This window comes from Balaenoptera ricei, chromosome 6, assembly GCF_028023285.1.
Source record: "Balaenoptera ricei isolate mBalRic1 chromosome 6, mBalRic1.hap2, whole genome shotgun sequence".
NCBI lineage: Eukaryota > Metazoa > Chordata > Mammalia > Artiodactyla > Balaenopteridae > Balaenoptera > Balaenoptera ricei.
Window position 1 is genome coordinate 98699233 of NC_082644.1, and position 13530 is coordinate 98712762.

At 37.5% G+C, this 13530-nt stretch overlaps 1 protein-coding gene and 1 long non-coding RNA gene across 2 annotated transcripts in view; one reads left to right on the plus strand and one right to left on the minus strand.

Annotated features, from left to right (window-relative positions):
• Positions 1-13530, plus strand: part of ELP1 (elongator acetyltransferase complex subunit 1) — a 65966-nt gene that overhangs the window by 43465 nt on the left and 8971 nt on the right. Inside the window, exons 30-32 of the mRNA XM_059925250.1 lie at positions 11246-11308; positions 11689-11749; positions 13279-13392. Coding sequence (XP_059781233.1) covers positions 11246-11308; positions 11689-11749; positions 13279-13392 — 238 coding nt within the window. The remainder of the gene's footprint in view (positions 1-11245; positions 11309-11688; positions 11750-13278; positions 13393-13530) is intronic.
• LOC132367248 (uncharacterized) overlaps positions 1-13530 on the minus strand; it is a 64971-nt gene that overhangs the window by 25864 nt on the left and 25577 nt on the right. Inside the window, exons 3-4 of the long non-coding RNA XR_009503743.1 lie at positions 11023-11135; positions 10067-10115 (exon numbers count right to left, since the gene is read on the minus strand). This is a non-coding gene — a long non-coding RNA (uncharacterized LOC132367248). The remainder of the gene's footprint in view (positions 1-10066; positions 10116-11022; positions 11136-13530) is intronic.

Consider the following 13530-nt stretch of genomic DNA (forward strand, 5'->3'; position numbering starts at 1 on the left):
GGGAGTTTTTTAAATTACAGACTGTATTTCACCTCTAGTGATTGGTTTTTCAAATTGTCTGTTTCTTCTTGATTGAGTTTTGGTGGGTTCTATGTTTCTAGAAACTTGTCCATTTCTTTTAGGTGGTCAATTTGTTGGCATATAATTGTTCATAGTATTCCCTTATGGTTTTTTGTATTCGTGCAGTATCAGTTGTCATGTCTCTTTTTTCATTTCTTATTTTGTTTATTTGGGTTCTCTCTCTTTTCTTCTTGGTGAGTCTCACCAGAGGCTTGTCAATCTTGTTTACCCTTTAAAAGAACAAGCTCTTTGTTTTATTGATTTTTTTTCTATTGTTTTTTAAATCTTTATTTCCTCCCTGATTTTTATTAATTCCTTCCTTCTGCTGACTTCATGTAATTCATGAATTACTTCATGAATTACTTTTTGTAATTCTTTTATTTGTTCTTCTTTTTGTAATTCTTTTAAGTGGTTGGTTAGGTTGTTTACTTGAGATTTTTCTTGTTTTTTGAGTAAGGCCTGTATCACTATGAACTTCCCTCTAAGAACTGGTTTTGCTGCATCCCATAGATTTTGCATGGTTGTGTTTTCATTGTCATTTGTTTCAAGGTATTTTTTAATTTCCTCTTTGATTTCATCATTGACCTCTTGGTTTTTTAGTAGCATGTTGTCTAGTCTTCATGTATTCATTTTTTTCCTCATTTCTTTTTCTGTGGTTGATTTCTACTTTCATGCCATTGTGGTCAGAAAGATCCTTGAGATAACGTCTATACTCTGAAATTTGTTGAGGCTTGTTTTGTGCCCTAGTATGTTGTCAATCCTAGAGAACGTTTCATGTGCACTTGAAAAGAATGTGTATTATGGGTTTTTTTTGGATGTAATGTCCTGAAAATATCAATTAAGTCTAACTGTTCTATTGTATCATTTAGGATCTCTGTTGCCTTACTGATTTTCTGTCTAGAAGATCTGTCCATTGATACGAGTGGGGTGTTAAAGTCTCCTACTATTATTGTATTCCTGTCAGTTTCTCCCTTTATGTCTGTTAGTATTTGTTTTGTGTATTTGGGTGCTCCTATATTAGGTGAATATATGTTGATGAGTGTAAAATCCTCTTCTTGTGTTGATCCTTTTACCATTATATAGTGTCTGTCTTTATCCTTCTTTATGGACTTTGTTTTAAAGTCTATTTTGTCTGATATGAGTGTTGTGACTCCCACTTTTCTTGTCATTTCTGTTTGCATGAAATATCGATTTCCATCCCCTCACTTTCAATCTCTGTGTGTTCTTTGCCCTAAAGTGGGTCTCTTGTAGGCAGGTATTGTAGGCTCGTTTTTTTAATTCAGTCTGCCACTCTGTGTCTTTTGATTTGGGCATTTAGTCCATTGACATTTAAAGTAATTATTGATAGATATGTATTAATTGCCTTTTAACCTTGTTTTCCTGTTGATTTTATATTTTTTCTTTGTCCCTTTTTCTTTTTATCTTTTGTGGTTCGATGATTCTCTTTTGTATTATACTTATGTTCTTTTTGGTTTTTTGAATCTATTGTATATCTTTGATTTGTGGTTACCCTGTTTTTCCACTATGTTAACCCCATCCTGTATCTGCTTGCCTTAGACTGCTAGTCATATAGGCTCAAACACATTCTAGGAAATGAAAAAAAAAAATCTACATTTTCTTACTCTCCTCCCCCACATTTTATGATTTTGATGTCTTCTTTTACATCTTCATGTTCATCCTTTTGCTGTTTATTGTGGTTATCATCACTTTCACAGAAATTTTTTTTAAGAGCTTTTGTTTATAAGGGTTATCTGTATCAATATATTTTTTTTAATCAGTCATCAATTTTATACACATCAGTGTATACATGTCAATCCCAATCGCCCAATTCAGGACACCACTATCCCCACCCCACCGCGGTTTTCCCCCCTTGGTATCCATACGTTTGTTCTCTACATCTGTGTCTCAACTTCTGCCCTGCAAACTGGTTCATGTATACCATTTTTCTAGGTTCCACATACATGCGTTAATATACGATATTTGTTTTTCTCTTTCTGACTTACTTCACTCTGTATGACAGTCTCTAGATCCATCCATGTCTCAACAAATGATTGAATTTCGTTCCTTTTTATGGCTGAGTAATATTCCATTGTATATATGTACCACAACTTCTTTATCCATTCATCTGTCGATGGGCATTTAGGTTGCTTCCATGACCTGGCTATTGTAAATAGTGCTGCAATGAACATTGGGGTGCATGTGTCTTTTTGAATTACGGTTTTCTCTGGGTATATGCCCAGTAGTGGGATTGCTGGATCATATGGTAATTCTGTTTTTAGTTTTTTAAGGAACCTCCATATTGTTCTCCATAGTGGGTGTATCAATTTACATTCCCACCAACAGTGCAAGAGGGTTCCCTTTTCTCCACACCCTCTCCAGCATTTGCTGTTTGTAGATTTTCTGATGATGCCCATTCTAACTGGTGTGAGGTGATACCTGATTGTAGTTTTCATTTGCATTTCTCTAATAATTAGTGAGCAGCTTTTCATGTGTTTTGTGGCCATCTGTATGTCTTCTTTGGAGAAATGTCTATTTAGGTCTTCTGCCCATTCTTGGATTGGGTTGTTTGTTTCTTTAATATTGAGCTGCATGAGCTGTTTATATATTTGGAGATTAATCCTTTGTCCGTTGATTGGTTTGTAAATATTCTCTCCCATTCTGAGGGTTGTCTTTTCGTCTTGTTTATGGTTTCCTTTGCTGTGCAAAAGCTTTGCTGTGCAAAAGTTTCATTAGGTCCCATTTGTTTATTTTTGTTTTTATTTCCATTACTCTAGGAGGTGGATCAAAAAAGATCTTGCTGTGATTTATGTCAAAAAGTGTTCTTCCTATGTTTTCCTCTAAGAGTTTTATAGTGTCCGGTCTTACATTTAGGTCTCTAATCCATTTTGAGTTTATTTTTGTGTATGGTGTTAGGGAGTGTTCTAATTTCATTCTTTTACATGTAGCTCTCCAGTTTTCCCAGCACCACTTATTGAAGAGACTGTCTTTTCTCCATTGTATATCTTTGCCTCCTTTGTCATAGATTAGTTGACCATAGGTGCGTGGGTTTATCTCTGGGCTTTCTATCTTGTTCCATTGATCTATGTTTCTGTTTTTGTGCCAGTACCATATTGTCTTGATTATTGTAGCTTTGTAGTATAGTCTGAAGTCAGGGAGTCTTATTCCTCCAGCTCTGTTTTTTTCCCTCAAGACTGCTTTGGCTATTCGGGGTCTTTTGTGTCTCCATACAAATTTTAAGATGATTTGTTCTAGTTCCATAAAAAATGCCATTGATAATTTGATAGGGATTGCATTGAATCTGTAGATTGCTTTGGGTAGTACAGTCATTTTCACAATGTTGATTCTTCCAATCCAAGAACATGGTATATCTCTCCATCTGTTGGTATCATCTTTAATTTCTTTCATGAGTGTCTTATAGTTTTCTGCATACAGGTCTTTTGTCTCCCTAGGTAGGTTTATTCCTAGGTATTTTATTCTTTTTATGGCTATGGTAAATGGGAGTGTTTCCTTAATTTCTCTTTCTGATTTTTCATTGTTAGTGTATAGGAATGCAAGAGATTTCTGTGCATTAATTTTGTATCCTGCAACTTTACCAAATTCATTGATTAGCTCTAGTAGTTTTATGGTGGCACTTTTAGGAATTCTCTATGTATAGTATCATGTCATCTGCAAACAGTGACAGTTTTACTCTTCTTTTCCAATTTGTATTCCTTTTATTTCTTTTTCTTCTCGGATTGCTGTGGCTAGGACTTCCAAAACTATGTTGAATAATAGTGGTGAGAGTGCACATCCATGTCTCGTTCCAGATCTTAGAGGAAATGCTTTCAGTTTTTCACCGTTGAGAATGATGTTTGCTGTGGGTTGGTCGTATATGGCCTTTATTATGTTGAGGTAGGTTCCCTCTATGCCCACTTTCTGGAGAGTTTTTATCATAAATGGGTGTTGAATTTTGTCAAAAGCTTTTTCTGCATCTATTGAGATGATCATATGGTTTTTATTCTTCAGTTTGTTAATATGGTGTATCACACTGATTGATTTGTGTATACTGAAGAATCCTTGCATCCCTGGGATAAACCCCACTTGATCGTGGTGTATGATCCTTTTAATGTGTTGTTCAATTCTGTTTGCTAGTATTTTGTTGAGGATTTTTGCATCTATATTCATCAGTGATATTGGTCTGTAATGTTCTTTTTTTGTAGTATCTTTGTCTGGTTTTGGCATCAGGGTGATGGTAGCCTCATAGAATGAGTTTGGAAGTGTTCCTTCCTCTGCAATTTTTTGGAAGAGTTTGAGAAGGATGGGTGTTGGCTCTTCTCTAAATGTTTGATAGAATTCACCTGTGAAGCCATCTGGTCCTGGACTTTTGTTTGTTGGAAGATTTTTAATCACAGTTTCAATTTCATTCCTTGTGATTGGTCTGTTCATATTTTCTATTTCTTCCTGGTTCAGTCTTGTAAGGTTATACCTTTCTAAGAATTTGTCCATTTCTTCCAGGTTGTCCATTTTATTGGCATAGAGTTGCTTGTAGTAGTCTCTTAGGATGTTTTGTATTTCTGCAGTGTCTGTTGTAACTTCTCCTTTTTCATTTCTAATTTTATTGATCTGAGTCCTCTCCCTCTTTTTCTTGATGAGTCTGGCTAATGGTTTATCAATTTTGTTTATCTTCTCAAAGAACCAGCTTTTAGTTTTATTGATCTTTGCTATTGTTTTCTTTGTTTCTATTTCATTTATTTCCACTCTGATCTTTATGATTTCTTTCCTTCTGCTAACTTTGGGGTTTGTTTGTTCTTCTTTCTCTAGTTCCTTTAGGTGTAAGGTTAGATTGTTTACCTGAGATTTTTCATGTTTCTTTAGGTAGGCTTGTATAGCTATAAACTTCCCTCTTAGAACTGCTTTTGCTGCATCCCATAGGTTTTGGATTGTCATGTTTTCATTGTCATTTGTTTCTAGGTATTTTTTGATTTCCTCTCTGATTTCTTCAGTGATCTCTTGGTTATTTAGTAATGTATTGTTTAGCCTCCATGTGTTTGTGCTTTTCACGTTTTTTCCCCTGTAATTGATTTCTAATCTCATAGCGTTGTGGTCAGAAAAGATGCTTGATATGATATCAATTTTCTTAAATTTCCTGAGGCTTGATTTGTGACCCAAGATGTGATCTATCCTGGAGAATGTTCCATGCACACTTGAGAAGAAAGTGTAATCTGCTGTTTTTGGATGGAATGTCCTATAAATATCAATTAAAATTTATCTGGTCTATTGTGTCATTTAAAGCTTCTGTTTCCTTATTTATTTTCATTTTGGATGATCTGTCCATTGGTGTAAGTGAGGTGTTAAAGTCCCCCACTATTATTGTGTTACTGTCGATTTCCTCTTTTATAGCTGTTAGCAGTTGCCTTATGTATTGAGGTGCTCCTATGTTGGGTGCATATATATTTATAATTGTTATATCTTCTTCTTGGATTGATCCCTTGATCATTATGTAGTGTCCTTCCTTGTCTCTTGTAACATTCTTTATTTTAAAGTCTATTTTATCTGATATGAGTATAGCTACTCCAGCTTTGTTTTGATTTCCATTTGCATGGAATATCTTTTTCCATCCCCTCACTTTCAGTCTGTATGTGTCCCTAGGTCTGAAGTGGGTCTCTTGTAGACAGCATATATATCGGTCTTGTTTTTGCATCCATTCAGCAAGCCTGTGTCTTTTGGTTGGAGCATTTAATCCATTCACGTTTTAGGTAATTATGTTATGTATGTTCCTATGACCATTTTCTTAACTGTTTTGGTGTTTTTTTTGTAGGTCCTTTTCTTCTCTTGTGTTTCCCACTTAGAGAAGTTCCTTTAGCATTTGTTGTAGAGCTGGTTTGGTGGTGCTGAATTTCCTTAGCTTTTGCTTATCTGTAAAGCTTTTGATTTCTCCATCAAATCTAAATGAGATCCTTGCGGGGTAGAGCAATCTTGGTTGTAGATTCTTCCCTTTCATCACTTTAAGTATATCATGCCACTCCCTTCTGGCTTGTAGAGCTTCTGCTGAGAAATCAGCTGTTAACCTTATGGGAGTTCCCTTGTATGTTATTCGTCATTTTTCCCTTGCTGCTTTCAATAATTTTTCTGTCTTTAGTTTTTGCCAGTTTGATTACTGTGTGTCTCGGCATGTTTCTCCTTGGGTTTATCCTGTATGGGACTCTCTGCACTTCCTGGACTTGGGTGGCTATTTCCTTTCCCATGTTAGTTAATTTTTTTTTTTTAAATCTCTGTACTGGCTTATTTAGGTGATTTGCTTTCCAACTGTGATTTTCTCTTTCTTACATATTCTTACTTCTTTTCTATTTAGAGAAGACCTTTCAATATTTCCTTTAGGATAGGTTTAGTATTGCTGTATTCTTTTAGTTTCTGCTTGTCTGAGAAATTCTTTATCTTTCCTTCTATTCTAAATGATAATCTTGCTGGGTAGAGTATCGTAGGTTGCAGACTTTTCCCTTTCAGGACTTTGAATATATCTAGCCCCGTTTCTGTAGAGAAATCAGCTGATAGCCTTATGGGGGTCCCCTTGTAATTAACTCTTTGTTTTTCTCTTGCTGCTTTTAGAATCCTCTCTTTATCTTTAACTTTTGCTATTTGTATTATAATATGTCTTGGTGTAGGTCTATTTGGGCTTACCTTGTTTGGGACCCTCTGTGTTTCCTATACCTGGATATGTTTCCTTCTTTATGTTTGGGAAGTTTTCAGCCATAATTTCTTCAAATAGATTTTCAGTCCCCATTGGCATGCTTTATATTATCCCATAGGTCTCTTATATTGCTTTCATTTTCTTTTTTTTTTTTAATTTGCCTTTCTGTCTGCTGTCCTGATTGGGTGATTTCCATTATTCTATTGATATTTTCCAGGTCACTTATTTGTTCTTGTGCATTATTTATTCTGCTGTTCATTGCTTTTAGTTCAGTTGTCATCTCAGCAAATGAGTTTTCTAATTTTTCTTGGTTACACTTTATAGTTTCTAGTTCCTCTTTTTTTTTTTTTTTTTTTACAGTACTCTGCATTTCTGTCAATAACCTTCCTTAATTCTTTCAGTATTTTCATTATCTCCTTTTTGAAATTGGTGTCTATTTAACTGAAGAGGTCTGTTTATTTGTTCTTTCAGGGGAATTCCCTTGGTCTTAACTGTGAGTGGCTCCTCTGCTTCTTCATTTTACTTATATTTCTCTTATTCTGTAAGTTTAGGAGAAACAGTTAGCTACTCTTTTCTTGGAGGGCTATTTATATGTGGGTCCGTCCCAGTGTATCTTGTGTGGGTTTAATATTTTTGGTGTGAGGGCTGTTTTTATTTTTTATTTATTTATTTGTTTATTTGGCTGCATCAGGTCTTAGTTGTGGCATGTGGGATCTTTCATTGTGGCGCATGGGCTTCTTCTAGTTGTGGCACGCGGGCTACAGAGCATGCAGGCTTAGTTGTCCCGTGGCATGTGGGATCTTAGTTCCCCGACCAGGGATCGAACCTACATCCCCTGCATTGGAAGGAGATTCTTAACCACTGGACCACCAGGAAAGTCCCACGAGGGCTGTTTTTTTACAGATACCTGTAGCCTCTTTCCTCAGCATGTGCTGGCCATCATCCCCTTGATAGGGGGTGTGCAGATATGGGAGCTAGTGCCTGGTCCTGGGGTTCTCGGTGGCACTGGCAGATCATGTGCACCCCTGGAGCATGCGATGGGAGTAGAGGCGGCTCATGACCACTCCTGGAGTCCAGAAGGGTGGTGGTGGCAGCTGGTGATTACTCCTAAAGCCCAGAGGGCAGCCATGACTGCTCCTGGAGCTCGTGTAGGCGGTGTTCTGCTGCCTGAGAGCTCCTGCAGGGAAAAAGGCTGTAGTGGCAGGTCCTGCCCCTCCCCTCACGCACCGCCCACACAATGGCACCTGGCCTCTAAAGCAGCCTAGGTTTCCTCCGTGTACACTCTCAGTTGCGGTTGCACCAGACTCTAGTCCCTTCAGGCTGTTTGTGTGCAGCCCACCCCAGTCGTCTACCTGGGTGTGATCTCTGAAGCTCGAGTTTCCACACCCAGCCCCTGCCCATACCAGAGGACATGCGTCTTAGGCTGGGGAGTGCAGGGCGGTGGCACTGTTTGTCTCTCCATTCTAGCTGCTGCAAACCAGTTGCTGCGTTCTCCTCCCAGGCTCCAAAGCTCCCCCTCTGTCCCAGCTAATCTCCCCACTGGTGAGGGGACTTCCCGGGGTACAGGAACCTTTCCTCTTTCACAGATCCCTCCCAAGGGCCCAGGTCCTGTCCCGATTCCTTTCTCACTTTCTTTTTTTTTCTTTCGTCCTACCCAGTTACATGGAGATTTTCTTGCTCTTTCAGAGGTCTGAGGTCCTCTGCCAGCGTTTGGTAGATATTCTGTGAGAATTGTTCCACATGTATGTGTATTTCTGATATATTTGTGGGAGGGGGTGAGCTTCATGTCCTACTACTCCACCATCTTGATCACTCCTCTGCATTGACTTTTGAATGTTAAACCAATCTTGCATCCCTGAGTTAAACCCAACTTGGTCATAATGTATGACCTATATTGGTGGAGTTAAAAGTTTACTTGAGGCTTTTGTGCTTGTTCACAAGGAATATTGTTTTATAGTTTCCTTGTTATGTCCAGAATATATAAAGAACTCTTACAACTCAAGAACGAAAGGACAAACAACTCATTTTGTTTGAAATGGCCAAAAGACTTGAATAGATATTTCTCCAAAGAAGATATACAGATGGCCATTAACCAGATGAAGAGATGTTCAACATCATTGTTCATTAAGGAAATGCAAATCAAAACCACAGTGAGCTATCACTTCATACCCACTAGAATTGTTTTAATCAAAAGAATGAAAAATAAGTGTTGTCAAAGATATGGAGAAATAGGAACCCTTGTATATTGCTAGTGGGAATGTAAAATGGTGCAGCTGCTATGGAAAAGAGTTTGGTGGTTCCTCAAAAAGTTAAGCATAATATTACCATATGATTCAGCAGTTCCACCCCTAAATATATACTCAGGAGAAATGGAAACATATGTCCACAAAGGAACTTGTACACAAATGTTTATATTTATAGAGCATTATAATAGCCAAAAGGTGAAAACAACCCAAATGTCCATCAATGACAGATGAACAGATAAATAAATTGTGATATATGCACACATGCACAGAGACAGACAGACAGACAGACACACACACACAGACACACAGGAATATTATTCAGTCATAAAAATGAATGAAAACTTGATGCATGCTACAACTTAGATGAAACTTGAAAACATTATGCTGAGTGAAATAAGTCACATAAAAGGACAAATATTATATGATTCTACTTACATGAAGTAACTAGAGTAGTCAAATTCATCTGGACAGAAAGTATAATGATGGTTGCTAGAGGCTGGGGGTAGGGGAACATGGGGATTTACTGTTCAATGGATATAGAATTTCAGTTTTGCAAGATAAAAAAAGTTTTGGAGACTGATGGTGGTGATGGTTTCACAACAGTGTGAATTCGCTTAATGCCACCGAACTGTACAGTAAATGGTTAAAAGGGTAAATTTTATATTAAATTTTACTACAATCAAAAAAAATAAGAGGAAAGAAAGGAACAAAGAACTGGTAGATGGTACAACTTGGACGAATCTTAAAACATATGCTAAGTGAAATAAGTCAGACACAAAAAGTCACCTATTGTATGGTTCCTTTTTTACAATATATCCAGATTAGGCAAATCCAGAGACAGAAAGCAGGTTAGAAGTTACCAGGGGGTGAGAGGAGTGGGAAATAAGGAGGGATTGGTTAATGGATATGGAGTGTTTTTATGTGATGATAAAAAAATTTTGAAAGTAGGGAGAGCTTGTGGTTACCAACATTGTGATATAGTAAACACCATCGAATTACACACTTTAAAACCATTCAGTGTATGTTAACGTGAATTTGATCTCAATAAAACACACACACTCACACATTGCCAGTCAAGCAAAACACATCCTACCATGTTTCTCTGGGACATGTGGTATAGGCCTGCAAGGATCCTTTGGGGTCTGGGAAGAAAATGTTTAATTAATCTTTTTAATAAAAATAACCTATTTAAAGTAGTATATATGTATTATAGATTGTTTAAAGTGCTGAAAGCAAATACAAGAAAATAAAAACATCTCATTCCTACCACTCAGAAATTGCTATTATAAGCACCTCCTGTTTTCTTTCTAGAGTTTTCTCTCTCCTTTCTCTTCCCCACCCCCTCTCTCCACACACACACACGTATTTTTAACCAAAATGAAATTATGCTGTTAGTTCTGTTTGTAAATTTGGTGTGTTTGGTTATGATCTTCATCTCTCCATATTGACACATTTTAATTCATCTAATAATTACAATTTAAGTTCCCTCAGTATTCCAAAATTGTTTACAGTAGATCGATCAAATTAGATTCCAGTTTAGGGACATGTATTGCATTTTGTTAAGTCCTTTAAATCCCTTTTATCTAATGTATACACCCCCCTTTTAATGACAGAGATTACTTGAAGAAACCTAGCCAGTTGTCTCATATATTTCATCTTTTAAAAACGTGTTTTGTTTTATATGCTTTTTAAGTACATTAAGTAATTATGTATTGGGGTACATGATCAAAAGTTTTTAGTGGTAAGGGTATAAGCATCACAAATGGTTAAAGACTGTAGGGTATGCAGGTGTTTATTACACTCATTTATCAGTTTTTTGTAGGTTTGAAGTTGTTCAAAATAAAAAGAAAAAAATAAATATTAAAAAAGAAAAAATGGTTTAGAAGATTCCTATTCTAGTCTGCCATTTTTTCAGAGTGTGCACTTGTCAATTCAGGAGCCCACCTAAACCTCCGGAATCAGATTTGGAGGTGCACCTGGGGAAATGGGCATTTCTAACAGTCTCTCTCGTGGTTTTGATGCTCAGGGATGTAGAGAGGTGATGCTTACCTTGTGCTTTGTGATCATTTCCAGAATTGACACCCCTCCTTTGTCTCTTGCATCAGTATTTATCGAGCATGTACTCCAGGCCAGTCCCACCAACTGGGACTGTGAGTGATAGGCTGGAAAGGCAGAGAGAGGCAGCTCTGTGGGCAGTTTTGCAGTTTATTATGGTGGCATCTAACACACTTGCTCCATTAGCCTGTTACCTTCCTTGATGTTCCCCTGTCAGGATTATGAAGAAGCTGTGCTCTTGCTGTTAGAAGGAGCTGCCTGGGAAGAAGCTCTGAGACTGGTAAGAGGACTTCAAAACTCCTCCCTGCATGAAGTGCTAAGCAGAGCAAGAGCCTGCACAGGGGAGACAGTGTCAGCCGGAGTCCCTTGTCTTCTGAGCTACTGAAATTTGTTAGAAATAGTTCAGGTTCCTGGTCTAAGGATAAGCAGTGCTTTTAAAACCATTTTAAAAATTTATTCTTGATGTTTGGAATTAGTCCTCTAAATGTGAAATATTACTAATTTTTACTGAAATGAATTGAGTTTTCATTGGCTACCTTATAGGAGGCCTACTCCTCTGGAAAATATCCTGTCACCTCTGAAAGTGATCCATTTCCAAGTATCTTAACTTTCCAGTGATTTGAAGTTTTCCTGCCTAAAATTGTTGTATTTTTTTTTTAGGTACACAAATATAACAGACCAGATATTATAGAAACCAACGTAAAGCCTTCCATTTTAGAAGGTGAGGGTTACATTTTAGATAGAATTCCTGATTCGGAAGTATAGAACTGCGGGGGGAGAGGGAGACGGGAGGGTACTGCCGGTGCTATTACATCCTTTAATCATGTCAGTGATGAAAGGACTCATTATATCGAGTCAATCAGAGTTCTCCACTGGGTGTGAAATTTACTTCTGACCGTGGTTTTTAAATATGCTAAGTTGCTAAATAGTAGCACATAACTTATTTGAATGCTAAAAACCTGTGATAAGATACAATTAAGAATCTTTGGGAATAGTTGGTAAACTCAAATATGAACTGTATATTAGATAATATTGTATCAAATGGTTAATTTCCTGCATTTAATAATTGTATTGTGGTTATATAGATGATATCCTGATTCTTAGAGATGCTGAAGTATTTAAGAGGGAAGAATCATATCTGCAACTTCCTCTCAAAGGGTTCCACAAAAATAAGTTGTGTGTGTGTGTGTGTGTAGAAACAGAGGAAGCCAAAAATATGGCAAAATGTTAATAATTGATAAATCCAAGTGAAGGGTACATGTATGTACATTGAATTACTGCAACCTTTAAGTAGGTCTGAAACTTTTTCAAAACAAAAATTTTTTAAAAATAAGAAGGGATTCCCTGGTGGTCCAGTGGTTAAGACTCCACGCTTCCACTGCAGGGGGCACGGGTTTGATCCCTGGTCGAGGAACTAAGATCCTGCATGCTGTGTGGTGCAGCCAAAATAATAATAATAATAATAAAAAGAAGAACCTTTGCATATGGTTCCTCGATAACAGATGAGTTTTATCAGTTCTAGAATACTCTGGTGTTCACTGTATCCCTTAAAAGCAAAGTGCAAAAGAAGGACATCAGTTTGACTTATAAAAGTCTTTGGGAGTAGAGGTTGATTTTAAGCTCTGCACAGTCTACCCTGTAAGTAATGTCTGGCCTTTCTGACGTTAACATGTATTCATATTCTTACCCTGCCTGCTCTCTACTACCCTGTCCTACTTAAAACTGGGAGGGTTCTTTGTGTATCATTCACTTTAGGTACTCCTAACTGGATACTGGAAGCATCCTTCCTGGCCCTATAACAATCCATCTAGCCCACTCTTACTTGATTTTTCTCCACTAATTAGAACCGAGAAAAAGTGCTCACAGTTCATCTACAAAGACCTAATACTTATATGTTTAAGAAGCATTTCAGCGACTTTCCTATTTTTGTTAACAGCTTCCTGTGCACTCCTTTTATTTACTAGTCTTCTCTTGGGTTAGATACCAAGTCTTTTGTTCAGGTGATTTTGTAAGTTTAGTGGTAGAGAGTATTCTAGGATGATGTTGATGAACTTTAAGATCTAGAATCTCAATCTCTAGTTCTTTCTCCTATAGCAATGTTGGTTACTTCTCATTAAAGAAAAAATTCTTGCTTGAAAAACCTGGTAACTTCTTTTCTTTGTTAAGCTCCAACTCCCTCACTAACCCCCCCACTCTAGTTTTATCCCTTTGTTTAAACGTGCTCAAATTATTTTCCATCTGCACCCTTAGCCCAGAAAAATTATATGGCGTTTCTGGACTCTCAGACAGCCACATTCAGTCGCCATAAAGCACGTCTGTTGGTGGTGCGAGAGCTCAAGGAGCAAGCACAGCAGGTGCATCTGGGTGAGTGCCCGCCTGAAGACACCGACGCTTGGGGGGTGGTGAGGGGCAGCATCGCACTTTGTCTTAGCTGCTTACTCTCCCTCCCGCAGTGTGATTACTGTGCCAAGTGGAAGTCCGAGGCCTCTGAGGGTCTGTGAG